Source organism: Hylobates moloch, unplaced genomic scaffold (genome assembly GCF_009828535.3).
Source record: "Hylobates moloch isolate HMO894 unplaced genomic scaffold, HMol_V3 SCAFFOLD_14, whole genome shotgun sequence".
NCBI classification, from domain to species: Eukaryota; Metazoa; Chordata; class Mammalia; order Primates; family Hylobatidae; genus Hylobates; species Hylobates moloch.
The window spans coordinates 34,262,930-34,289,156 of NW_026652289.1; the positions used below are offsets into that span (position 1 = coordinate 34,262,930).

The window sequence follows — 26,227 nt, forward strand, 5'->3', positions numbered from 1 at the left end:
CTTACCGCCTTCATACGTGCCTGTCCAAACAAAAAGATCTCAAGAATTCCATTGAAATAGCCCAAACAAGAGCCTAAACTTACAAAGCTATTTTTCAGAGCTCAATAGTACAACAACAGGAAGTAGAACTTCTGGGATGGGGATTTTGCTATTTATTTTTTCTTTCAATGGCCGCTTTTAAGCAAGAGAGAAAAAAGTCTACAGGCATTACAAATCCTGGAAGCTATGAATCAGGAAGTGGGAAATGGCTGATCCTGAAATGGCCAGCCTGAAAATCCTGGCTCTTTTATGTAGTCAAGTCTCTGAAGCCAGGAATTTCAGAAATCTTAGGCATTTTGCATTATTTTCTGAATCTTAAAAGAGCTGAGACTTGAGAGAAAAGAGAAGGGCCAGGATAAATGAACCAATAAGGAAGGCCCCAGTCTCCAGCTCCATGCCCCCCCCCCCCCACCACACAAATCTTGCCCCTATCATTACAAGCTCAGCTGGGACATGCTCCTTACAAATGGAGTTTTATTTACAATGCTGCTAAGGAGAGGGGGGTGATAGCCCATGGTTTCTGCAGACAGAGCCTGCCCCAGGCTTCAGCTTTCTCATTCTTTCCCAATGTTGAATCTGGAATGGACTCGGGACCCTAAATATTTCACAACTCCAAACACCCTACAGTTGATTAAAAACAATGGTCACTTTTGTTTTCAGGAAAGACTATACCTGATTTTTGCTAAGTCTAAGTAAAATGCAAAGACCCACACAATGAACCTGCATGAATGCTTTCAGACACGCAGATTTGGAGGGGGACACTGCTCTCTTTCGAGCAAATGGAGATCCAGTAACAGAGCAGGGTTCACTCTGCCATGGCTGCATTTGCATCAACGTGAGACACCAAACAAATGCCTGCACACAGGAGTCTACTATGTGCATCGAGGGAAAAGAGGGCACCTTTAGCCTTCCAAATATGACAACTCAATAGAAAACTTCTCATTCCAAAGTCCTAAGGGTCCTACAACAGCAAGCTACTGGAGCTTGTGAAATATTTCCAATTATTTTCTACAGAAATTAAACATATCAATTCTATTGGCAGGTCATGTGAGATGACAGGTTTAAAAATGTATGTTGATTGGGGGAGAAAAGCAAAGAAAAAAATAGAAGAAAATAAAGTCATTTCCTGTGTCAGTTGTAATTTGAGAGGCTTTTTTCCAGTGTCCTTCTAAGTGAATCTGCCATAATCAAATGTAGTCAAATATAACTGCAATGTGCAAAAAGCACAGTGATGACCTGAGAGGAAGGTGCCACCCGGAACCCCTAGGACCAGTCTTCTATCTCTTCCATCAGACATCCACTACTACCTCCCTAAAAAGGCTCAGGGTTATTTCATAAACACCAGTAGCCTCCCATGTATTTAACTTAGCACAAATAAGAGAACCAACATGTAAGGGATTTTTTTTTGCTCTTAAGAACCAACCATTCCTCTTACCCCGGCCTCTACAGACCTGGAAAACCATCCCCGATTTGCCCCCAGCCTCATCCCCCACTACAACTTAAACAAACCTTCCTCTCCAGCCCCAACATACATTTTTAGAGTTCTGATGCCAAGACCACGCCATCAAGTCTAGCATAATCCTTCTGATCATCTAAGCACCCTCCTCCAGGAGACCTCCAAGATCCCTCTGGGCAAAATGATCTCTTCCTCCAATTCCAGAGCTCTTTCCCAGTGCGCTCACTCTGTCCTCACTCATAAAAGCATCTGGTTCCATTCCACGGCTGTGCACACCTTATCTTCTCAAGAGACAACGTCAGCTCTTTTTAAAACAGGGGCTGCATTTTACACACCTCACATACCTCCTGCAGCTCCCCGAACATCCAAACACTCCAAATTTGTCTCTGTCTCCAAATCCTACAAAACCAAATTCTCTCTACCCAGCTCAGCTCAGCATCCCTGGGGCCCCAATCTACCTCATCTGCCTCCTCTGCTCTAGAGTAAAAGCAACACCAGTCACCCCCACTCTGCTGCCCACTGCAGCCGAATCCAAGCGGCACTCTCAGCCCATGCTCTTATCAGTTGCACCGGGGGCAGGCCTGGCATCTACCAAGCACCAGAAATGCCCCTCCGAGCTTTGTGCAGCCTCGCCAGGCAGACGGCCTCCGGGGCCAGGTTCGGCACGGGAAGCTAGAACACGGGGCTGACTGCACAGCCTGGGGCAGACACACCTCAGCTTCCACACCCACCTGACAAGGCTGCCCAGAGGATTGAGGGAAGGCAGTGTTTCACCCATTGCCCTAATGGGAAGAGTTTCTCACCCACTGCCCAAGCCTGGAAGCAAAAGGTCCCAATGTTCCTACTGGATGTCCCGCCCTGTCATGCTCTGTCCAGATATCTAACCCTCACCTTTCTCTGTCCATCAAGCAGTAAGAATTCATAGCAGCCAGCACATATGACCCTGAGGGGCAACGTTCTAACGAAGCCAAAGAAAAGGTGGCACACTGGCCTTCAACTCAAAGCCCAGGGTGGCAAGAAAAGGGTCACTAGTTCCCTGAAAATAACTGGCATGCAAAATTCAAAGGTAATTGGGGTGGAGTTCATGAAACAAAAGGGAAGAGAAAACCTCACATGGGCTTGTATACCCTTCATTTAAGCACACTGTCTTCAGGCAGCAGAGGCTTCAAGGTGCATGCTAAATACCCTTGCGCAGGTTTCAGAGCAGCAGATAAAAGGGGCTAACCAGGCTCTCAGGAAGCCCAACCCGCACACGCAGGGAGCCAAGCCGGTGGAAACCATAAGCCTGTCTCATCTGTCTCTAAACTGCTCATAGGATTAACAGGAAGGCTTGATCGATACTGATTTTACAGTCATGGGAGTGACTCATCACGAAATTCTACCCAGCTTAAAGCTCAGCTGTGAACAGAAACAAAACAACATAATAGCAGGGTCAGATTTAAAATACTAAGTATGACTGGTAAACAGTTAATGCTTATAAACAATTAACAATCACCTTCCCAGCCTCCTGGATTTGCTGGGAGAGGAAAAAGTACTACTGAGGGCTCTGAAGTGGGCCGCAGCAGTAAGTCTGTCTTCTGTGGCAGCCCCTTCCAGCTCACTGATGCTGGTGTCAGCTTTACAAAACAGACCCCGGGGAGGGTCGAGAGGAGCTGCTTTTAATTGAATTCCACACATCTGATGGGTGTGTGCTCACTGAGGAGGGGAGAGAGGAGGAATGTACTTACATGGAACAGAGTTTTCAAAGAGTGAAATTTAAGCTCTCCTGGAGTATAACTTCCTCTATGTAGCTCCTGCAGTTTAAAATAAGCAACTTATTTGTCCTAAAATGAAAGAAATGGGGTCATATAAAATTTCTCCATAATTGAGTTCCTCTCAAACTGCATTCACTTCAAGGAAAGCAATGGGGTGCTCAGAAGATGCACTAAACATTTCAGGCAGTTGGTTAAGGAGGCGAATGTGCTCAGTGCCATCCTGAAGACATGTACTTTCAAGTACTGGATTCCACGTAAATTTTAATGATCTGTAACCAACTCTCAGACCTGGCCAAGAACTTCCATAGAGAGTCTTGGTCTTGAGATCCCTTCACTATGGCACACTGCTCCACTGTTAGGAACTGCATGACTGTGTCCCCTCAAATTCATATACTGAAGCCCCAACCCCCAAATACCTTCAGTGGTATCTGAAGGTGGGGCCTTAGGGAGGTAATCAGGTTTAGATGAGGTCCTGAGGGTAGAGCCCCCATAATGGCAACAATGCCCTTACATAAAGAGGAAGAGGCCAGAGCCCCTTGCTCTCTCCATCCTGTGAGGACACATGACAAGACATCTGTCATCTGCAAGCCAAGAAATGGACCCTCAACAGAAACCGAATTTGGTCGGCACCTTGATCTCAGACTTCCAGCCTCCAGAACTGTGAGAAACATAAGTCTGTGGTTTTAGCCCTCAGTCTATAGTAACTTGTCAGAGCAGTCTGAGCTAAGACATCCATACAGTCCCGTAAGAGAACCAACCCAGGGACGAGCAACACCTTTCATCATCTGACACCACCTCCTGCCTGATGACCAGGCAAAACAAGCACATACACAAACAAGCAAAAGGAGAGGATGAGAGTGGTCATTCGGGTTTGCTTTGGAGGTCCAGAGAAAATGCAAGTCCAACTTCCAGGCACAGACCAGCTGCCCGCACCAGGCTTCCTCCCACGGGTCCCAGACCAAGGTGAGCCACTCCTCTGGGCGCGACAGAGAAAGCTCCTCTGGAAGCCAGACAAGCTCGGCCACCTCGAAGTCTTGTTTGGAATCCAGCAGGTCCAGGCCTGAACCCTGGCGCCTGGTTAAACCAAAGGATGACAACCAAGCAGAAAAAAGCAGCCCCAGAGAGTATCTGCTAGACAGGCGGACCTGGCCTTTGACACGCAGCACGCGTACCATGGTCTCAAGCAGTGCGTCCCTCCACGCTTCCTCACCTGTAAGGCGAAGCCTCTAGCCCTTTTCTACCTTTAGGACACTCAAATTCTTGCCTGCAGAGGTCAATCCCTTTCTTTCAAGGGCTCCCCCCTCTGTAATGAGGGAGTCCATTTACAATAAAAAAAATTGAGCTGTCAAAACAAATGAAAAACTTCCAGTATAATCACAATCAGTGAGGGAATCAAACATCTAAACAAATCTCTCTTCTGGAAAAATAAGAAAATGAAAAAGCAATTACACGTCACATGGCTGATGAGCAATAAATTTCATTTGTGACTACGGTGGCATCAGAGTTTGACTCCTGACTTACTTTCCTTGAAAGAAAAAAATTATCTGCAATACTGTCCCTTGTTATAGAAAACAGACCCATTCCACTTGACTCAGCTCAAACCTGCGTTTTTTTTCCAAGGCCTCTCCTGACCTCACAGTTCCCCCGCAGTGATCCCGTGGTACCTAGGACCACCATGGACAAGGACTGGTCTTGAATTTGTCTCCCCAACTATTCCACACACATACTCGCATAAACAATTGAGAAATAAGCTTTTTAAAATTGTGGTAAAATATACACAACAAAGAATTTAACATTTTAACCCTTGTTAAGTGTACAGTTCACTAACACTGATTCCCAATGTTGCTCAACCACCATAACCATCCATCTCTAGAACTTTTACGTGTTCCCAAACTGAAACTCTGTACCCATTGAACATCAATTCCTCATTGCTCCCTCCCCCCAGCCTGTATTCACCGCACCCTCGCCATTCTACTTTCCGTCTCTATGAATGTGACTACCCTACACATCTCATGTAAGGGTAAGAATCATGCAGTCTGTCCTTTCGTGACTGGCTTCACTTCGCATAGTGTCTGAAAGGTTCGCAGACACCGTAGCACGTCATAGAATTTCCTTCCTTTTTAAGGCTGAATTATATTCCATTGTATGGATAGACCATATTTTGTTTATCCACCCGTCTATGGATGGACACTTGAGTTGCTTTCATTTTTTGGCTATTCTGAATTATTTGCTGCCATGAACATGAGTGTACAAATATCTGTTCAAGCCCCTGCTTTCACTTCTTTTGGGCATATACCCCAAAGTGGAATTGCTGGATCATATGGCAATTCTATGATGAATTTATTGAGGAAGCACCATATCATCTTCCACCATGGCTGTGCCATCTTACAGTCTCACCAGTAAGGTACAAGGGTTCCAATGTCTCCACATCCTGGCCTATGCTTGTTATCATCTGGTGTTTTTGGTAATAGCCACACTAATGAGTATGATGGTATGAAGTACCAATTGTGGGTTTGACTTACATTTCACCAATGACTAGTGACTTTCACCATCTTTTCATGTGCCTATTCACCTCAAGTAGTAAGTTTTAAATCAAAAGAATTAACCCCTCCTCCTAAGAGACCTCTCATCACAAAAAGCAAACAGTATCCTTACTTACTAGCATTGTTAAATTGGTTAGTCTGGGCTCAAAACACTTTTGTTTTCCTTGCAAATACCACCATAGGCAATATTCTCTTAGCAAGACCATTCAAGTCCATCTACCGAGTTGCCTAAACAGGACTAACCTTGAATTCTGGTCTCAGGAAGACCTTGTGCAATCCAGGGAGCAGAGCAAGAGAGCAGCTCCTCCTCTCACCATCCTGCATCAGGCAACATACCGCAGCTGGCCTCCCACCTGACTGAAGCCTTCTCCTGCTCTGGCAGCCGTGGGGCCGCTCCAGCTGCGGATGCTCATCCTTGCAAGCAGCCATTGACGCACAAAGGGCACAGGTTCTCAAGTTTCTCCACTTCAATTTAAAATACCCTAATTTGTTTTGCAGATACTTAATCTAAGTGCTTTTCAGATCCTGTGCCCTAAATTTGGCTGGAAACATAGTCCCACTCACATCCCTCATGCTCGTGACCAGGCTCTTCTCCAGGCCACGTGACCCCCAATTACCTACCTCTCCCTGAAGAAGGAAGAGACTGAAGGGCGAAGGGACATCCACAGTTCACACTGATAACGCGAATGATCCATGACCATGGCCTTCTCAAAAGGGCCTTGGAATCCAAATGACCCATATACTGGAGGAGGATGCTTCAAACGGAGGCAGACGCAGAGTCGGGAGGGAGACAGGGACAGAAAAGGAGGGAGCTGTGCTGCTATCCCCAATGGAGCGCTTGTCAAACTCTCTTTACATAAAATGAAGCTGGGTTCCTGCTGGGCTCGGTGGCTCACGCCTTTAATCCCAGCACTTTGGGAGGCCAAGGTGGGCGGATCACAAGGTCAGGAGATCAAGACCATCCTGGCTAACACGGTGAAACCCCGTCTCTACTAAAAATACAAAAATTAGTGTGGCAGCGTGTGCCTGTAGTCCCAGCTGCTGGGGAGGCTGAGGCAGGAGAATGGCGTGAACCCAGTAGGTGGAGCTTGCAGTGAGCCGAGATCGCACCACCACACTCCGGCCTGGGCGACAGAGCGAGACTCCATCCAAAAAAAAAAAAAGAAAAGATGAAGCTGATTCCTAATTCTGCAGTCAAAAAAAGACCGGCAAATGTAGCTAGGAGCAAAACATCAGAATCAATACACACCCAAAGGGTACTTTTTTTTTTTTAAAGAAAGTAAATAACTTCTCATGTGTATTTCCTCTATCCTTAGCAACAACAGTATCAGCTAACTCCTAGTGTTTATAAGCCCTAGGTTCTAAGAAATGTGTATGTATTCACTCATGAAGTATTGGTAACGATCCTCCAACATGGGTGACACTTTTTTTTTTTTTTTAAGATGGAGTCTCACTGTTGCCCAGGCTGGAGGGCAGTGGCATGATCTTGGCTTACCGCAACCTCCAACCTCCACCTCCCAGGTTCAAGCGATTCTCCTGCCTCAGCCTCCTGAGTAGCTGGGATTACAGGTGCATGTCACTATGCCTGGCTAATTTGCATATTTTTAGTAGAGACAGGGTTTCATCATGTTAGCCAGGCTGGTCTCGAACTCCTGACTTCAGGTGATCCGCTCGCCTCGGCCTCCCAAAGTGCTGGGATTACAGGTGTGAGCCACCGCACTCGACCTGATGGGTGGCATTATCTTCCATTTTACAGATGAGGAAAGGAGAGCAGAGAGGGTAAATGATGTGCCCCTGGTACAACCCATCAGTAGACTTCTAATTCTCTAACCCTAATCTCAGAAGGGAATGGTGTCATGAAACAAGATTGGGGAAAAGGGAGAAGGCCTGCTTTCTAGTCGAGAAAAGCAGAGACCGTCTGAAACGCTACTTGCTTCAACAGGTGAACATGACTGAAAATTCAGAATTCACTCTCCTAATAGCAGGAAAGTAACACAAAAGCCCACAGGCCAAATGATATCATCCTCCCAGGAAGTCTCTTGCATTACTGTGTTTTTTAATGTTATTTGTCAAGTGAAAACAAACAGTTACAGTGGCAGAACAGGCAGCACCCAGAGAGTGGCACTAATCGTGGGCTAAGGATGGCAATTGCTTCTCATCAAGAACCACAGTGTGTCCAGTCAATTTACAGACATAAATCAATACAAGTTCAAAAGCACCAGCAGCAAAGCCCAGGCCTGGATGTGAAGCTGGCACCCCTCTTTAAACAAACTGTTCCTCTTCACTTGTATGGTAAGGACTGGAAAGAGCCCTGCCACGCTGGCCAGCTCTGCAGGGTAGCGGGGGCCACCGCCCTCTCCCAGCCTCGGGAAGCCCAAGGCCACTGCATCAGCCTGGCCCAGTCCAGAACCAGCCTCGGGCCCAGCAGGCCCAACTCAGAAAAAGGCAGGGGTCCATCTCCAGCCTGGACTCCTCTAAAAGTCAGAAAGCAGTGCCCCAACAAATGAACAACAAGAGAGCTCATCTGTAAGTTTCGCCTTTATTTTTAGAGGAGAGGAACACAATAGGAGGGCGTATTACTCCACGGGTTTTAACTCTAGCCCTTGACGCTACCAGGTATCCATGATGCCCCTAATAAAGGTGAGAGTTCCTCCACTTTTCTAACATCCAGCTATTTTTTTAAAAAGTTAAACACTGCAGTTTCCGGAGAACTTTGCTATATGAATTGCCTCACTGCAGGTGTGCTCCCCTAGCTCTCTCCATTCCATGCCTTAAAAGTGCCAGGTCTCCTCGGAAGCTGCTCTGTGCTACTGCCCCCAGTCCTGCAGCCAACCTGTTTTGCGGGTCCTGCCTCTCCATCAACTGGGACCGCTCTCTTGACAAACCACCCCAGCCCACAGCTCCTCTGGCAACCCAGTCCCTCACACCGAGGACCCCTGTCTCACCAGTCACCTCCCTCAGCTGGGCCAACCTGTCCAGTCCATTCCTGCTTCCTGGTCTCAGGTCTAGAGACAACACTTCCCTCCCTGAGCCTGTCCTCACTGCTTCCCTCATGTATACCATCACTGGCTCACACCGGGGTGTCTATCTGTCCCCCAATCCTAACTCCATCGAGAGGCCAGAGCAGCCTCCCCAGAACACCCTTCTCAGCAGGCCCATTGCAATGGTGCAAAGGTTTCAGCACTCCTCATTCTCTTGCCAGCAGTCAATTCCTTCCCACCACACAAACACCGGATTCTGACACCCTCTCCACTCCATCAGTGCACACTGCCACCCACACCACACATGGTCCCTTCCTCTCCTGGGGAGCTGCCTCCTTGGATCTTGAGAGTCAAATATTTAGGGCACACTAAAGTCAGACACCCCCCTTAAAGCTTCTCAAGCCATTCTGCAGTTCCGTGACCCCACTGCCTGCAGCCCACACACTTCTCTCTGGTCAGCATCCCATAACTTAGCACTAAACTCATAGCGTCTGTTACTCTCCACCAGTAGTTGAGTTTTCCCAGCTAGACAGCAAGCTCCACGAGAAAAAAAAAAAAAAAATCATATCTTTCATATGCTTTCCATGGAGCAGAGACCACTGGAGGCCCTCAAATAATCTAGATATCAGAAACAGGGTTCCATACTCTGTCACTACTCACCTTCCACTCCCACTTCCCCTCCACAGATAGGACATGACCTTGAACCAGTCAGCCTAGTTAACCTAAAAACCCATTCTCTTCAGGCACAGAGAACCAAGGTGGTCACTTAGTGGTTTCAACGACTGACCTGAGACTCAGACTTCCAGGTTCAAACCTTTCACTGTAGATGTGCAAAAAAAGGCCCTCCTTGGCCAGACACAGTGGCTCACATCTGTAATCCCAGCACTATGGGAGGCCGAGGTAGGTGGATTGCTTGAGGCCAGGAGTTTGAGACCAGCCTGACCAACATGTCTAAACCCCGTCTCTACTAGAAAAAAAAAAAAAAATTAGCCAGGCGTGGTGGCACACACCTGTAATCCCAGCTTCTTGGGAAGCTGATCCACAAGAATTGTTTGAACCTGGGAGGAAGAGGTTGCAGTAAGGCAGAGGTTGCAGTGAGCAGAAATTGCACCACTGCATTCCAGCCCGGGCAACAGAGCAAGACTCTGTCTCAAAAAAAAAAAAAAAAAAAGAAAAAAAGGCCCTATTCAACTGGCAGCAATGCCCCAGTGTTGTGGGGAAGGAGGACTGGAGGCCCCAGAGAGAGCCCACTAGGGCCACCCACCATGAGGAGGAGAAAAAAAGAGAAAAGCATCCATTTATTGGATACTTTCTATTTGCCGGGTTTGTTGGGCAGCTTGGATATATTATCTATTGCTAATTCTCATTGGCATCCCTGCTAGAGCAGTGTTATTCCAATCACAGGTAGAGACACTGAGGCCTGGAGCTCCCTTTCCAACATGCCTCCATGCATGGGAGAGAGGGAGACAGTGAATTGTTTGAGGGGACGAGGCTTCAAAGGAAGCCCTGCACATACGCAAACCCCACGGAGAAGAGCAGAACAAAGGCAGGCCAGGCTGTCCAGGTAAGTTCACATCCACCTGGTTCAGCATTCACATGAGAATTTCACAAGATGCTTTTTTACAAGCTGCTCTTGAAAATTAACATTCCAGCTTCAAATGATTACATTTACATTTTCTGCAAGAAATATCCCACCCCACTCCTCAGAAGAGGAGACTTTAAGGATAATTTCTAAGGTGTTCATTAAGTTCAGGAGTCCCCTTCACAACAACCTAGACAAGTAAACTTTCTTCTGTCCAGAGATAAGGAGCTGGCCTCACCGTCTCCACACCCGTCTCCAAGGGCCCTACCAGGAGACTGTCAAAGGCCTTCACCAGCAACCAAAACCGGCAGGGTTGGGGAGGTTGCTACTGTCCCTCACAGGAGTTGAGGCAAAAGTTTACTGGCCTCACCAAAAAAACAATGCAAAAAATAGAAGCCAACTTCCATACGTGGTGATTCTGCTGGTTCCAACTACATCTCCCTCAAATCTCCATCTCTCTCTCTGCCTAGTATCTTGAGATCTGAAGGCTGGAAGGGCCTGTGAAATGACCTAGGTCCACCCTGTCACTCAAGGTCAGCAGGTGTGCAAGTACCCACCCAACTTTCTGAGATGCCACCCTGGCCCTCTGCACCAGGCCACTCCGGAGACCACCAGGCAGCTGAGTCCAGACTGCAGATGCTTCCTCCTCAGGTGCCCAGCTCCACGAGGGTTTAAAAGCACACTACAGACATAAATCGGTGCCAATGAATTATTCAATACATCTTATCTATAGGGAACTTACGGAACAAAGTCTCCATCCACAGGGATGAGGTGACCTTGACACAAGGCCAGACTCACAAATTACCCTTCCAGGAGTTCTAATTTTCTTATTCACCTCAATGTGCAAAAAGCCTAATGAAACAATGATTTTAAAGATAATTTTATTGCTTTCAAGTTCCACGCAGCAGTAACTGGTGTGATAAAATGTTTTGGCTAGCAGAGGTACAATGATTGGATGAAAATAAATTTGTTGTACAAAAAAGTGCTTCAAAGTGAATGGGGAGTATCCCTTTAAGAAGTCTTCCGTTTCTTCAGCTCCTCCTATGCACCACGCGCTGGGCCACCTCCTGGGAATTCAAAGATAACCAAGGTACCATTCCCCTCCCCAGTGGTGGGGCAAAGCAGTACGGGGGAGATGCCCAAATAGGAGGTATAGCAAGAGACCACAAGAGCTCAAGTCAGTGCAATCATTCTGCATGCAGAATCAAGGCCAGAGAGAGGGTGAGATTACAGCTAACTCTTAAAGGAGCTTGCCAGAGGGCAAGCTGGTAGTATTGTTTGCTATTCCAAGCAGAGGGGCTTTCACCTGCCAAGACAAAGAGACACGAATGAGTACAGCCTGAGTTGTTCAAAATGTCTGGGAGGAAGGGAGGCTGAAGTTCTCTCTCAGATAGCCAAACAAAGATTTCCAAATTAAAAATAATAAAAGGCAATCATGGGGAAACGGGTTTAAGGCTTTTGACATGTAAAACTGAATAACAAGCTATATATTTTGTGTAATCTCAGCAAGAAAGATTCTGAAAATATCAATAAAACATGAAACAAAATACATAAAATTAGCTAACGAAATACAGATGGTGTGGGACCTAACACCAACCCTAGATGTATTTATTCTTATTCTGAGTATTTCTGGCTGGCAAGCATCTTAACCACATAGAATAGCCAAAGGGGAGAGATAAGAGAATAATGAAAGTGTTACTACCTATTTAAATAAGAGCGATGGAAGGTAAATCTTGCTGTATTTTTCCAAATGAAATCAGTAGTGTTTTTTTAATCTCTAATCTCAAAATAAATATTTTGGAGCTTTAAATTTATTAAAGTCCTGTGAAATTATCTTAAAACTCTAACTGTAAAAGACACACTAGGTGTAACAGCTCTGCCATGGAGTTGCAGTACGCTTGTCTGCATCATTTAGGAAGACCCTAATTCTCTCAGGACAGCTCGCACTGACACAGTAGAGTAGCCTTAATCCAAAACTGTAGCCCAGTGATTTCTACAGAAGCCTGTAGTATCCACATTTTCTTGCAATTAGCCCCCATGAAGCAAGCCAGAGAGTGGGTTGGGATCGCTATCTTCCTCCTTGGGGCACTATTAATTCAGTCACCGAATAGGCTGAATTTCCCTTCTGGCCACTAGATGGAGCCTATGCATTGGCGAGATGGGCAAAATGCACACTGGACACCTCTCAGGTGTGAGCAGAAATTGACAAATGACAACATTAAGGGAGAAAGTGTAATAAACAGATCTCTGAAATGCAAGGCAAACTGCAGGGGATGACCAGCGTTTACCGGAAAAAAAAATCGCAACTGTTTAATAAGCAACATGCCATCTTGTTAATAAGCACCTTAGCAAAATAAAGTTTTATTATACATTTATTGAGCACCTATGTGCCAGGTTCTATACCATATTTAAATGGCAAGGGCAATCAAACATCAAGTCAGCTTTATATTTCTATCCAAAGAACATCTCTGTTCAAGGATGTCACATCCCTAAGAACAGTAGCAGTTGAAGTCCGAGGGCTTAATACCAGGTGCCAGGTTCTATTCTAGGCACTTGACATGTGTACGAATTTGTTTGATTTTCATGAATGTTTAAAGTAGATTCTACTAAAATTATAATTTCACAGATGAGGAAACTGAGGCACAAGAAGATTAAATTATTTGCCTGAGAGCTTAGCTACTGAAGAGCTGAGATTCAAACCAGCCACTTTGGCTCCACGGTCCTAATAAAATTACAAGGAACAAGACAAAACAAATCACTGTCAACCAGCAAAACCGTGGGTTGTGAACTCAAAAGGAGTAATGGGGAAGTAGATCTATACAAGTTAGGGAAATCCCAAAAACCTTCAAGGAGGAGGAGGAATTTGACTTGGAAATGTAAAGATGGCATCTCTGACCTACTCAAACCACAGAAAAGGCAAATGGGGGAAAGGAATCACCTGACTTAGTGTGCTGCCTTTTGAAAGTTATGATCTTGTCCCTACTTTACAGATCCACCTGGAGCTTGGAAATTATTTCAATTTAAAAAACATATTTCCCCACAATTTTTCTGACTTTGGTTTTCTAAAGATGTTAGAAAATGTTTTCATTCTGTTGTTTAGTGAGAAAAGGAGAAATGCCTCCCCCAAATATTTTTAAGTCTCCGCATGTCTACTGAGACTCAGAAAAGTTAATAACTTTAGGACCAAAGAACTAATTGGCAGCTAAGGAGAAACTAAAGCTATGGTGACCTTCCTGTGCTATTTAGTGGCACTTTCTGCTATTCAGTATTGAGGATGGAAGGAGAAGTAGCAGAGTAGTGAAGAGGAAAAACATTCTCAGCTATGGAAACAGCAGAAGCAAAAACCTGGAGACAGGCATAGCACGGCTTCCCTTTCCATCAAGCTAATGCACAGACGCTGGGGAGTACCAGGAACTAACAGTGGATCCCTACAGCACAGGATTACTAAGGACCTGTTTCATTACTTGATTCTAAGGACCTTGGACTTGATTCTAGGACCACAAGAGGCACATTCTGAGTATCTGGAGCTGGCAAGTCCATCAAACTAAGGGAATGGTACAGGAACTGGTTCAGAGGCCAACTCAGCATGTACTCAGAGTCAATGCAGGTCTGCACTGGACCAGGCTGGAGCCAGGAACAGGGATGAATCTGAGCGATTTCAAGTGACTCAGTGAGATCGAAAGGAAACATTCAATTAACGAGTCTCCCCAGAAAAGGACAAGCTGCAGAACTGAAATTGAACCACAAATTCCATCCTGAGCCAATCTCTGTTGCTGAAAATTTTACTGAGGTGCATGTGAGAAAGAAAATCCCAATCGTATCACCTGACCAAGAAAGGCCTACCATAACAAAAGTTCCTATGACTACACGATATCATGTTGTGACCTAACATACGCAGTGAACTCCTTATCCACAGAAATCAGACAACAGAACTAAGGGAAGCCTAACAGCAGATCTCCCTCTGCTGCTACTGGTCTCTGGGTTCATTTGTTTTCGTGGCAATCTGTGCTTCTCTTTAAAGTCCTGAGTCTGTAGGCTTGTGTATTATCCCACTACAATGAGACTCAGGGAAATTTGGTAAAGAGAATAAATACAGGACAACACAGATAAATGTGGACACAATCTAGACAGAATTAATAGCTAATGACTTAGAAAACACTTTGTAAGCTGATCCAGTCAATTGGATCATGGGATCCTACCTGGAATTTCTCTCCATGCTTCCTACTTTTACCAGGAAGTTATCAAAGGTCACTAAGACACTTTGAATTTGGGGAAAACTCCTATAAATAAATTCATCTCTCCCTAATTACCATTAGACTTCTGTTCTTTAAAGTTCTATTGACTAAACTTTGGCTGACTTAAATTGGTGATGTCTCATTTATGTAATCAAGCATATATTCCCAATAACCAACTTTACAGAGACTAACCACGACTATATTTTTTACAGCAGAGGACAAACTGAAAGCATTCAAAATGTATCAGGAAAAATTTCAAGTTATGCTCTATAAAATATTTATGCTCTAACAACTATCAAAATATATTTGTTCTCCCATGTCAAGAGTAATTTTTAAAGTGGTACTGATTTTTAAACTGACAAATAATTCCAAAGCCAGTTTGAGAAAGCTAGTGCCATGTTAAAAAGAAAATGGCTGAACAAAAGTATACAAAACAGCAATAACAATGTATTTCAAACTCACAGAATTTGGATGATGGATGGATGGAGACACACAATTTTGAACAAATGGCATTCGTATTATGTACCTCTTACTGAAGCAGATACCTGTGGTATTAAGGGGGCTTAGACTGAGGAGTGAGATAAAACAAAGTTTCAAAAGTTTCAAACTCCTCCCCGCAAGAACTTTCTGGATTAGCAAGATTAGTTTCTAAAGTCTTTAAAATATGCAAAAAAAAAAAAAAAAGTTTTCCAGACTATTACCAAGTGAGCAGTTTATTTTATTTTTATATACGTATTTTGTGTGTGTGATGGAGTCTTGCTCTGTCGCCCAGGCTGGAGTGCAGTGGCATCATCTTGGCTCACTGCAACCTCTGCCTCCTGGGTTTCAGCAATTCTCCTGCCTCAGCCTCCCACGTAGCTGGGATTATAGGCACGGGCCACCACGCCCAGTTAATTTTGTTATTTTTAGTAGAAACAGGGTTCACCATGTTGGCCAGGCTGGTCTTGAACTCCTGACCTCAAGTCATCTGCCCACCTTGGCCTCCCAAAGTGCTGGGGTTACAGGTGTGAGCCGCTGCACCCAGCCTGGTGGGCAGTAAGATAGGCCCAGCCATCACTGCAGTGTGTGATGGCCCCATCCACAGGTGTGCACATCTTCCCCATGTGACTAGCCAGCCGCCCCACTACTCCAAAGAATGTGAGTGCTTCAAGACCACCAACCACCAAGTGAGCTCCATGGACACAAGGCCCAACAACTTATATTGCAATCGTTAGGTGTTCATCCCTCACCATAAAAGAAACTACTTTCTGTTGTGGTCCAGTGAAAACAGAAGACCAATCTATGAGTTTAAAAATTCTTGTAGGCTGGGTGCGGTGGCTCACACCTGTGATCCCAGCCCTCCAGGAGGCCGAGGTGAGTGGGTCGCTTGAGTCCAACCTGAGCAACATAGCAAAACCTCGTCTGTACTAAAAATACAAAAAATTAGCCAGGCATGGTGGTGTGTGTCTGTAGTCCCAGCTACTTGGGGGGATCACTGGAGCCTGGGAGGTCAAGGCAGAATCAAGCCGTGATCATACCACTGCATTCCAGCCTAGGTGACCAGAGACCCTGTCTCAAAAAAAAAAGAAAAAAAATCTATAGTCCAGGGCAGGAAAAAGAAAAGTTTTAAGCTTGCTTACTAGTTTTATTTTTTTTTAAATAAACATGGCAGTAACATCTATAGTTTGACTGGTATCTTTAAAAACTTATGGTAAGACATTTTACAGTATCAAGTAATTTCTAAACCTAAAGAACTGCATCCAGTAAGTACTCAACATGTATTTACTGCGGAAGAAAAGAGGGAGGGAAAACGACTATTTCTCAGTTCAAGTAAGGAAATATCAATTTTTCCTTAAGATTTGAAAATTAATAAAACATAAGTAAAGCCGGCATCAGTGGAAAAAAAGGGAGAGAAATCTTCAAAGATGGTATCTGGGACTTTCAAACGAGTAAAAATGACCATTTAAAAACTTAGTCTTCAAAAGTCCAAAAGTCTCAAAATCAAAGGTATTGTTAATACTTTGAGTCAAATAAAACCAAAGCAATTTAACAAAAGAAAACATCATGCCGAGGAAGTATGCTTCTCTTGAGATAACAATCTAACTTGTTTTAAAGATCCTTTGTTTACTAACCATTTTATATACCAAATATATGTTCCTTCCTCAGAACAAATCAATTCTTTTCCAGACCCTCGGGGGTGGGGGTGCAGGCATGAGGGGATGTGTACATATATCAAAGTTTTAATCTTTTCAAATAGTGGAACTCAGTTATGCTTCCCAAATGTCAACAGGTCTCAATGTCCACAAACACTGGGACTGCTGCCCTCCCCCATCCCCACTTAAAGGCACATCACATCTTTACAAATAACTGGAAAACTTCCTCTTGCTAAGCTGATGCCAAACACCATTTTCCAGGAGGGATCAGAGTGCATCATTCATCAGGCACTTTGTTGTCTCTAAAGTGTTCAGAATTTTCCTTCAGAACATCTCAGACTGGAAATCAAGAAACTATATCCCTAGCATGTGTGCAACTATTATATATTTAGTACAATTGAGAAGAGCTCATCTCCTGGACTCAGCACCTGTCATAAGTTGGCTAAGAAAAGCAGTTCAAAGCAAGTTCGCCCACAGGCGCAAATACCTCTTCCATGAACTAGGTCTGATTTTTAAATGAGTTTTGAAAACAAACTGGAGAAAATCACAACCTAGAAAGAAATGTATCTTGTATGCCTTACAATTAAAAAACAAAAACTTCCAGGATTTGTCTCCTCACTCTTACTCCCTCATGCTTTTAAAAACACCAAGTTATTTATAAATTATAAAATGCCCTGAAATTATGACTGCTTCCTGATTTCTAGAAAGCTAACTAAGCAATATGTAATCCAGAAAACTTCTGAAATAAGTTCCATCTTCCTTACAACTCAAAACATGCCATGCAACGTTCATGTACACACCTGTGACTTCTAATTTTTGGAAAAAGGCAACTATAACACTGCAGTTTTTAAATCACAATTGCCATATCCAATGTTATAAAGAAGGCGTGCCGCCAGTCAAGATGGGTTAACCTCACCTATATGTCACGGTCTACAGTGACATCCCAATATACAGAAAGCATCAATGAGGCAAAAAGGTATGGTAAAGGCTTCTGCATGAACAACACTAGAGTCTTAAGTCTACAGAAATATTTTTAAAAGAACCTTTACAATGCTGCCTACTGTCTACTTGAAAACTGCATCCTATACTGAATCTGAAAAATCCGAATTTCAAGAAAGTTGGTTTCATGCAAGACTTTGCAGGCTCATGCAAAGCACAAGGTCAGCTTTCATACAGTAGGTGCACAATAAGTGCTGGCTGGATTCAGTTGCTTCTTACAGCACATTCTTACAAAACAAATGAAACCAGATTTAAAAGGAAACCACCGTCCCTTGAGGGTTCCTCTTGGCAAAAACTCTAAGGCAACAAGTGAAAATGATACAGTTGATTTTCATTACTGCCCTGATCTTGCAACAATAGGAAGGGCAGGAAACATTTTTATAAGTAAACTAAGCCTTAGACAAAGACCAAAAGCAAATGTAAACAACAATTATTCTTTAGGTCTTTTCCTATTGAAAGGCCAGGGTAAATCCGGATAAACGCACACAGTTTCAAAACAAAAATGCCTTTGCCACATTTTAAAATCTTTTGTTCTGTAAGGAATTTTAATTTTATACAAATCACTGTATACTTGAAACAGTATATCCTAAAACTACTGCATCCTAAAGATTCTTTCTCCTGCTCAGACCCTGGAACTATGTGAGAAATAAAACCGCAAAAAAAAGAAACAACAATACCGCATTAAAATGAACTCTTCATCCTCAGTCCTTACTACCACTTGTGGTCAATATGGCATATCAAAAAATAAGTGTTTAAAACATCTTAAAACAGCAATTTCTTTCTTTGTTGGAAAACATAATAAAACTGGAAATACAAACAGCCCTTCAGACTCAGCTCCTCATCATTTCAGATTCAGTTGAGGTTTCTATTGTCAAGAATCTGCCTTCTACCAGCATTTGTGTTTTTCAAATCCAGCTCCTCAATCCCTAACTGAAGCTACACAGAACCAAGATTCTTTTTTTCCTGCTTGCCCATTTCTACTACGGGATTGAATCCCTGTTGCTAAGCTTCAATTATCAGTTTGTTGTATTGCTGCAACTTACGGATCTGAAAAACTCATAAATGAAAAAGAAAGACATCAGCCTGTCAAATACATGTAATAATTTTAATGTAATTTAAGGTAGCATAACAAGTTATTTTCAACCTGAGCACATTTCTTTAAAAAAAAAAAAAAAAAAAGGGTTTGAGATATAATTCACATACCATTAAAGTCCCCAATTTAAAGTATGTAATCCAATGGTTTTAAGTATATTCAGAGCTATGCAGCCATCGCCACAAACTAATTTTAGAATAATTTTCATCACCCCAAAAAGAAACCCTGTGCCCACTAGCAGTCACTCCCCATTCCATCGACCCCCAGCCCCTGGCAACCACTACATCTACTTTCTGCCTCTATGGATTTGCTTATTTTGGACATTTCACATAAACTGGATCATACAATATGTGGTCTTTTGTGACTGACTTCTTTCACTTTTTGTGATATTTTTAAGGTTCATCTATTCAACCTTAGCATATTTCTTAGAGTTGAACTTTTCTAATCTTTTTGACAAATCAAACATATGACCTTTCACATTTCAAATCCTGACAAAAACCCCACCCTTCCACAAAACACCATTTGCTTGCTATGTCTCTCTAGAGGATCTAAACTATAATTTGCTGTTTAGGTTCTTTCAAAAGTTCTTTTTCTGGGTTCTCCTTCTGGTAATAAAACACTAACTTCTTTAAACACCAACATTTTACATACCTACATTTCTCTGACAACAGGATGCCTGGGGTAGAAAGATGACTGAATCCTTTTAAGGAGATGGGTACAATAAATTTAAAGTGCATGCTGACTTTTTAAAAACAAAATAGCCATCAGATTATCTGGCTATCACTCAGAACCTCCCAACCTCCTTCATTTAGATGCCCTGTTCACATTATGGTGATACAGAACAAACACATCCATATGACTGCCTCTGCTTCAAAAACTAAGTTTTCTAAGATAAACAACACTCTTTCTACTGCCATCACACTCAAAGAGGAAACTCTACTCTCTCAATACGCCAGCAAAATACCTGCAACTGAACCAACACCCTGTCTTTAGTTCTATACCAGACAACAGCTGAAAGAATACCCTCCCTGATAGGGCTCAGCAGCTTATTTCTATCAGAGCTAAGTGGTCTAGCACCTTCCCGGCTAAAAACTGAACGCCCGTTCACAGGCATAGCTTTTAATCCTCCACATTTCAGAGATGGAGGGAGGGGCAGGTACTGAGTCAGTCAAGACTTCAGCAAACCATAATCGAGATTTGGGGTGCCTTCTGACCACCCATCAGGTTTCAAGGAACTAACCACTGTAAAGGGATCCTTGGGGGAAGCTTTGGTATCATGGAGTAAAAACATACATTAAAACACCCCCTCCCCTCCCATGTTCTCAAAAATCGCCGTCTTGCACAAAGAATATCCTTCAAGAAGAACGCTCCAAAAGAAAAACAGCCTATTTTAAAATGCCCGACTCCTGCGTCGGAGAAGGCCATCCCTGCTATTTTGAATTTCAGAACATTAAAAACACAAAACTAGAGAAGCTATACAGTTCAACTGCATTCCATAATAAAACGGATTATTTCTCCCGTGTCTTCTAAACCGTACTTATCTTTTAAAGACAAAAACCCTCCTTTGTCCCCCCCAACCACCATCTAAACGACTTAGTAAAGGGAGCCGGAAGGCTTTCGCCCAATCGAGTCCACTGAAAGTTTAGAAAACAAAGAGCAGGAGAGCCCAGATCCGTGGAAGGTCCGGCCCCAGTCCGCGTCCCACTCGGCGGTAAACACGCGAACCACGATCTGCTCTCGTTCCGTCGTGGACTCATTTCTTACGAGACGTTTAAGGACTTGTTTATAGAAACAGCCTTTCTGAATTGCCCCAGTGATGGGGCCAGACAACCTCCGCTGCCTCCTACTTCTCCCCCTCACTCTCGAAGGCTCAGTCGTGATTTTTTCAAAGTTAATCGGCACCACCTGCATACCCTCGGCAACCATTACTCACCAACACGCCCTCACCGTTCCCAGTCCCAGTGCTGCGACATTTAAACTTTTAATCGTGTTCAAATTACCCTACCATCTTGAATGTACCAGTAAGCCACACTTTCAACTTTTTGAGAAGAATAAAACCCCCACCTCCTCCGACCGTAGACACCGGGGGGGGGGAGTTCTCACTCCCTGCATCCCCCGCGCTTCCCTACCTACCCCCACCCGACACCACCAAAACAAAAGCTATCAGATTGCAAAAGATAGCGAGTGTGGAGCGACACTGCTTATTAACTACGTACAAAGGAAGTGCGGGGCGGCAGAAGACAGGGCGACACGACGCCGACCACAACAAACCCAAGGCCAGGGCTCCGCGCCCGCAAAACACCCCCCCCCACCCCCCGCCGCAGACCCTGGCGCTCCTGAAACCACCGCGTACGACACCTCTCGCCAGGGACGGGCGTCTAGGTGTCCCCGTGAGGCGGCGACTACACCCCGCGCTGCGAGCACGTGTGTCGGAATGCACGTCGGCTCCGACCACACACCCACCAACGCACACTCGGATGCGGCCCTAGTACCCCTCCATCCCCCGGCCCGGGAGAAACTGGGAGACCATCCCAGAGCCCTCTGAACTGGGGGGCCCAGTGGCGCTCCCCGGAAAAGAAGCTGAGGAAGACTCCCGGCTTCGCACTTCCCGGGGGGCTGCCCAGAGAGCGCTTCCCCTTACGCCACCGCCCAGCCCCGGGACGCCAGGGGCAGGTAACCCAACGAGCAGCGGGCCAAAGTGACGGGCAAGGCCAGGAACCCGAGGAGCAAAAGCACGCTGGGCGACGGGAGGCAGCGCCGGGCGCTTGGAGACGTGTCCTGGAGCTTCGGGCCCTCTCCGCAGGGCACCTCCCCCCTCGAGGGCAACTCGCACCCCGCGGGCCGGGCGGCTGCCCGCTCCCCACTGCCGGGTCAGCCCCAGCAGCGGAGACGCGGTGCGACCCAGGGTGCTGTCCCCGCTGCCTGCGCGCCTCAGGGGATCAGCGCTGTGTGCGGAGAGGCTCGTGCGCCCGGGAGGGGCGAGGTGCGGGGTCGCGGGGCCCGGGAAACCGTGGAGCCCGCCCCGGCACCAACTTCCCTACCGAGTCCTCGTGCCTAGCCGGGGGACACGGCTGTCAGGACCGCGAGAAAAAAAGCCCCTCAGGTCCCTCCCGCGCGGGGATGCGCGGAGCCAGGGCCCGCGGGGCTCCAGACGAACGAGCCCGGATCCCGGGTCCGCTGCAGCTTCCCTCCCGGCAGAGCCGCCCCGCGCCCCGCCCCGCCGCTCCCGAGCCCGGGGGCCCGACAGCTGCGACGGTGGCAACTCGGGTTTCGCAAACAGGGCGCAGCCCCTCGGAGGAAAAGTTCCCGCAGTGGCCGCGGGCGGCGGGCACATACTCACTTTCTCCACTCGTCGGCCAGAGCGAGAGCGCGGCGGAGAGAAACAGGAGCCCCCACAGCGAGGTCGGGGACCCTCCTCCGGAGCCAGCCTTCATTCCTTTTATTTGGGACGAAATTCCCCTTTCTCAAAAAAAAAAAAAAGAAAAGAAAAGAAAAAAAGGAAATGAAAGGAAACAAGTCTCAAACTGAGTCTTCGCTCCCCCTCCAAAAACAAGGGCGAAGGAAACAATACTCTGAAGGCGGCGCCGCCGGGGCCCTCCGGGTGCGCGGACGGGGCGGGCGGCGCGGGGCGGACCCTCAGCGCCGGCAGCAGCGGCCCAGGGCTCGGCGGAGTCGGGAACCCGAGGCGCGCCGGGGCGGGCTGTCGGCGTCGTCGGCCTCCATTTTCAAACCTGGAGAGGCAGGAAGAGGGGAAAACTGCAAAGAAAGGGGGCAAAGCCCAAATCTGCCTCAGCGAGGAAAAACAAGCCCGGCCCTGGCCGCGCGGGAGGCGGCCGGACGCCCAAGCCTCCGCCGCGGGAGGGCGCGACGCAGTTCGCAAGATCGCCCCGAAGTCCGGGTCGCAGGCGAGGCCGGCGAGGGGCAGAAACGCGGAGTCAAAATGAATGAGCGGCTCCCCCTCCTCCTCCTGGCGCCGCTCGCCGCCGCCTCCTCCCTCAGCGCCGCCGCCGCTGCGAGCTCCTTCCCAAATCCAGGACACACACAAAGCGGCGGGCCGGCCGCGCCGCGCTCAGCACTCCCGCCGCGCCGCCCGGCTCTGCGCCGCCGCCCGCCCCGCGCCGGCCCCCGCCCGGCCCCCGCCCGCCGCCGCCGCCGGCTCTGCGCGGGGGCTCCGGCTCGCTGAAGGTCAAAGCCGAGGCGAGGCGCGCCGTGGAGCTGCCCCCGCGCGGGAGGGGCGTGGAGGGCGCGGGGGGGGTCCGGGGAGCGGGGCCGAGGGTCTGCGAGCGCCGGCCGCGGGCAGGCTCGCTGGCGGCGTCCTTCTCGCTCTCCCGCCTCTCTCGAGTTCGCCTGGTGCGCTCGCTCCTCCTCGGGTTTTTTCCCTTTTTTTTTCCGCTCAGCGGAGTTAATGCTGGTAAACAAGAGCCCCAGCCTCGCCGCGCCGCCGCAGCCGCTGCCACACACTGGGGGCTCGCGCGCGCGCGCGCCCGGGGCCGCGCACACGCGCCCGCTCGCACACTCGAGCGGCCACCGCCGCAGCAGCGGCGCGCCGAGGGCCCGGCCCAGGCCGGCGCGCGCCAAAAACCGGAGCCCGGGATCCCCAAGACGTGCGGAGCGGAGCCCGGGCGTGGGGCGCGAGACTGCGAGGCACCGCCCCCATCTCCCGCCCCGCCGCCTCCCGCGCGCACACACAGACACGCGCGCGTGCCCACCGGCTCCCGCCCCCACCGCACTGCGCCGGCCACCCCGCACGCGCCCTCCCCTCCCGCCCGACTCCAAAAACAATGCCCCCGCCGCCGGCCCGGTCTCGGCGGGGCAGGGGTGGGTAGGCAGGGAAAGGCTAGGCAGGGGAGGGGTGGGCAGGAGAGGGGAGGGGCGGGCGGGGAGTGCGGGGCTGGGAGAGGTTCATTGAAAACAACAACAGCGCGGCTGGAAAGCGCGTTTCCCAGGTTCTTGAAAAGCTTCATTGTTTCTTGCAGCTGTTGCAAAACAAATAAGTGCGTGCATGCGGCATTTTTTTCGCTGCGTACTGGAAAGCCCGAACGTGGCGGAAGGGGCGCACCTGGGAGAAAGGGGACCCCCACCCCCAGGCTACTACGCCTGGCACTTTCACGCCGGGCTGGGGCGCCCGCGGCGTTGCGACCGTGGAGCCCGGAGTTTCGGGGCTCGCGGGGAGCGGAGGGAGAAGGGCGCGGCCCGCGTGGCTCGGCCTGGAGTGGCGCGAGGAGAGAGGACCCAGCCGCCCCTCGCGGGCCCCGCGCCCCGGAAGGGGGGCCCAGACAGGCAGCCCCGCGTGCCCCGAGCGCGTCCCCGCGGCGGCCGCCAGAGGGCGCGGCGGTCGCCGGGGAGGGCAGCCCGCGGAGAGTCGCCTCCCTCTCTCCGGGGGAGGAAATGTGGGGGCCCGGGCTGGGGGCCGACTCGGCTGGGTCGCGCTGGCGTGGCCTCCCGGACCCGCGGCCCGCCCTCAGCGCTCTCCGCGGCCTCGCGCGGCTCAGGGCTCCACCACGTGGGCGGCTGCGGGGAGCGGCCGGGGCGCGTGCACGCTGCGGGGCTCCGAATCTGGGGGGGCGTGTCCGGGTCCCGGGGCCCCGAGGAGGGGGTGGAGGCTGGGGCCGGGAAGCCTCCCTTGGCTGCGGTCCCGACCCGGGAACACGCCGCATGCACTCGGGATCAGCGGCTACTGCGGAAACCCACCCGCACCTGTCTCGGGTCCTCCCAGGCACGTTCCTCTTGCTTCGTTTGCTACGTAAGTGACTAGAAACCAGTACCGACCCTAAGTCTCCGCGGTGGTTTTCTTGAATGTGCAGGAGGAGAGGTTTCCCCAAAGCGAGACTTCCCTAGGACTGCCATCTAATGAATAAATGCTGCGGAGACCAGGTCCTCAAAGAGGGAAACAGCCCAGCAGTGGCAGGAGAGAGGAGTTTGAAATACGTGGACTTTTACAAACAGTAATTGGACCATGTGTCGCCCTTAATGTGGTTCGGTTTCATGACTCAGGCTAATTGATGTCAATAATAAAATTTTTTAAGATAGCTAATAAAAGAGTTGTGAATTGTCGAGATAAGAAGTGGTTGTCTCAAACAATCGGGCAGGATGGTAAGAAGGGACCTGATGTAAAGGAAGGTAGTAGGTTTATTACTCTCTAATTCTAAAATACTTCTGCATTAGAACGTGTATCCATCGTTTGTAAATAATTTTTTAAATTAAGAGCTGAAAACAAGTCAAAAGCTATCATAACGGAAACTTAGCCCTTTTTTTCTAAAGTTGTTTCCTAGATCATTTTCCTCCTTGGAAATTTCTAGCTCAATTCAGAGTCAGTTGTATAGAAGGAAAATAAACCTTGTTTTACCTAAGAAAATTATTCATATGATGGGATGGTTTTGTTTAACTGAAATTCAGCTTGATTTGTAAATAAAGAGTTTCAGTTTTGGATGTTCTTAGATTTAACAGTGAAAGAAATTTATTAGAATCTTAAACTGAAAATGTATTATTTAAAAATTAGGCACTACACGTGAAGAATTAAAGTCCAGTCTACTAATTTTTAAATATTTCTTAAGGAAGTTCTTTGCATGAGGTTGGTCTTGATTCCTGCAGATCCACTCTGGAGTTGAAGGCAAAGGAATATTGATATATAATTTCGTTATACTTGATTTCAGAATTTTTAATACATACTTGTAAGACAAAAATTTAGAGCTGATTTTTAAAAGGCTAGTGCTAATGTAAAATCTTCAAATACTACCCAATGTATTTTTAGTATTAGTAATAAATATGCCTGTTTATTTGTCCCCAAGAACATAAAGAGGTATATAGAATTTTTAAATGCATACAGGTTTTTGTAGGGGTTGTAGGATTTATTTGTCTTTGTGTGTTTTTTTTACTAAAATGATTTTTATTTGTGAATTTTTAAAATATTTGTGTTTTCCTGAAGTAGTAGGAAATCAATCGTATTAAGTTATTTTAAACAGTGAGGTGGGAGATGTATCATTATATAGCTTAATATTTAGGAAAAAAAAAAGAACAAAAATTTGGGTTGTCTTTACGCTCTAACTTGACCACATGGACAAAGGAGGTGATTTGTATTTCTTCAGTGATTATATTCTACATACACAAGTCAAACTTATTTTTTCAACCTTGAAATAAAATCCTGTAGACAAAAATTAATTGGAGTCTTTGCTTTACACCCACATTGACAATGCACCACACTTTTTATTTTACACCATTTTACCCGGGTATCTTATAGATTCTCCCTCTTTTGGAGCAGAAACTGATTGCTTGTTTTCATTTCTTAAAAACGCTGTTTACTTGATAACAGTTTCATCTCAAATTATTCTGCCAAATGTACCAGACTCCCCCAAAAATGTAATGTATATCATATACATGAAGTGCAAATATGAGAAACAGCACAACTAACAATTG

At 47.0% G+C, this 26,227-nt stretch overlaps 2 protein-coding genes across 3 annotated transcripts in view; one reads left to right on the top strand and one right to left on the bottom strand.

Moving 5' to 3' along the window:
- Nucleotides 1-22,288, bottom strand: part of IGF1R (insulin like growth factor 1 receptor) — a 310,252-nt gene extending 287,964 nt beyond the window's left edge. For both annotated transcript variants that reach the window (XM_032175300.2, XM_032175299.2), the window contains exon 1: nucleotides 22,155-22,288. In XM_032175300.2, the coding sequence (XP_032031191.1) occupies nucleotides 22,155-22,248 (94 nt within the window). In that variant the 5' untranslated portion in view covers nucleotides 22,249-22,288. The remainder of the gene's footprint in view (nucleotides 1-22,154) is intronic.
- Nucleotides 22,289-23,209: 921 nt separating this feature from the next.
- On the top strand, nucleotides 23,210-25,968 carry LOC116482111 (uncharacterized protein C10orf95-like). Its single transcript, XM_032175303.2, has one exon. The coding sequence runs from the start codon at nucleotides 23,817-23,819 to the stop codon at nucleotides 24,567-24,569; it is 753 nt and encodes a 250-aa protein (XP_032031194.1). The 5' UTR covers nucleotides 23,210-23,816; the 3' UTR covers nucleotides 24,570-25,968.
- Nucleotides 25,969-26,227: the final 259 nt, after the last annotated feature.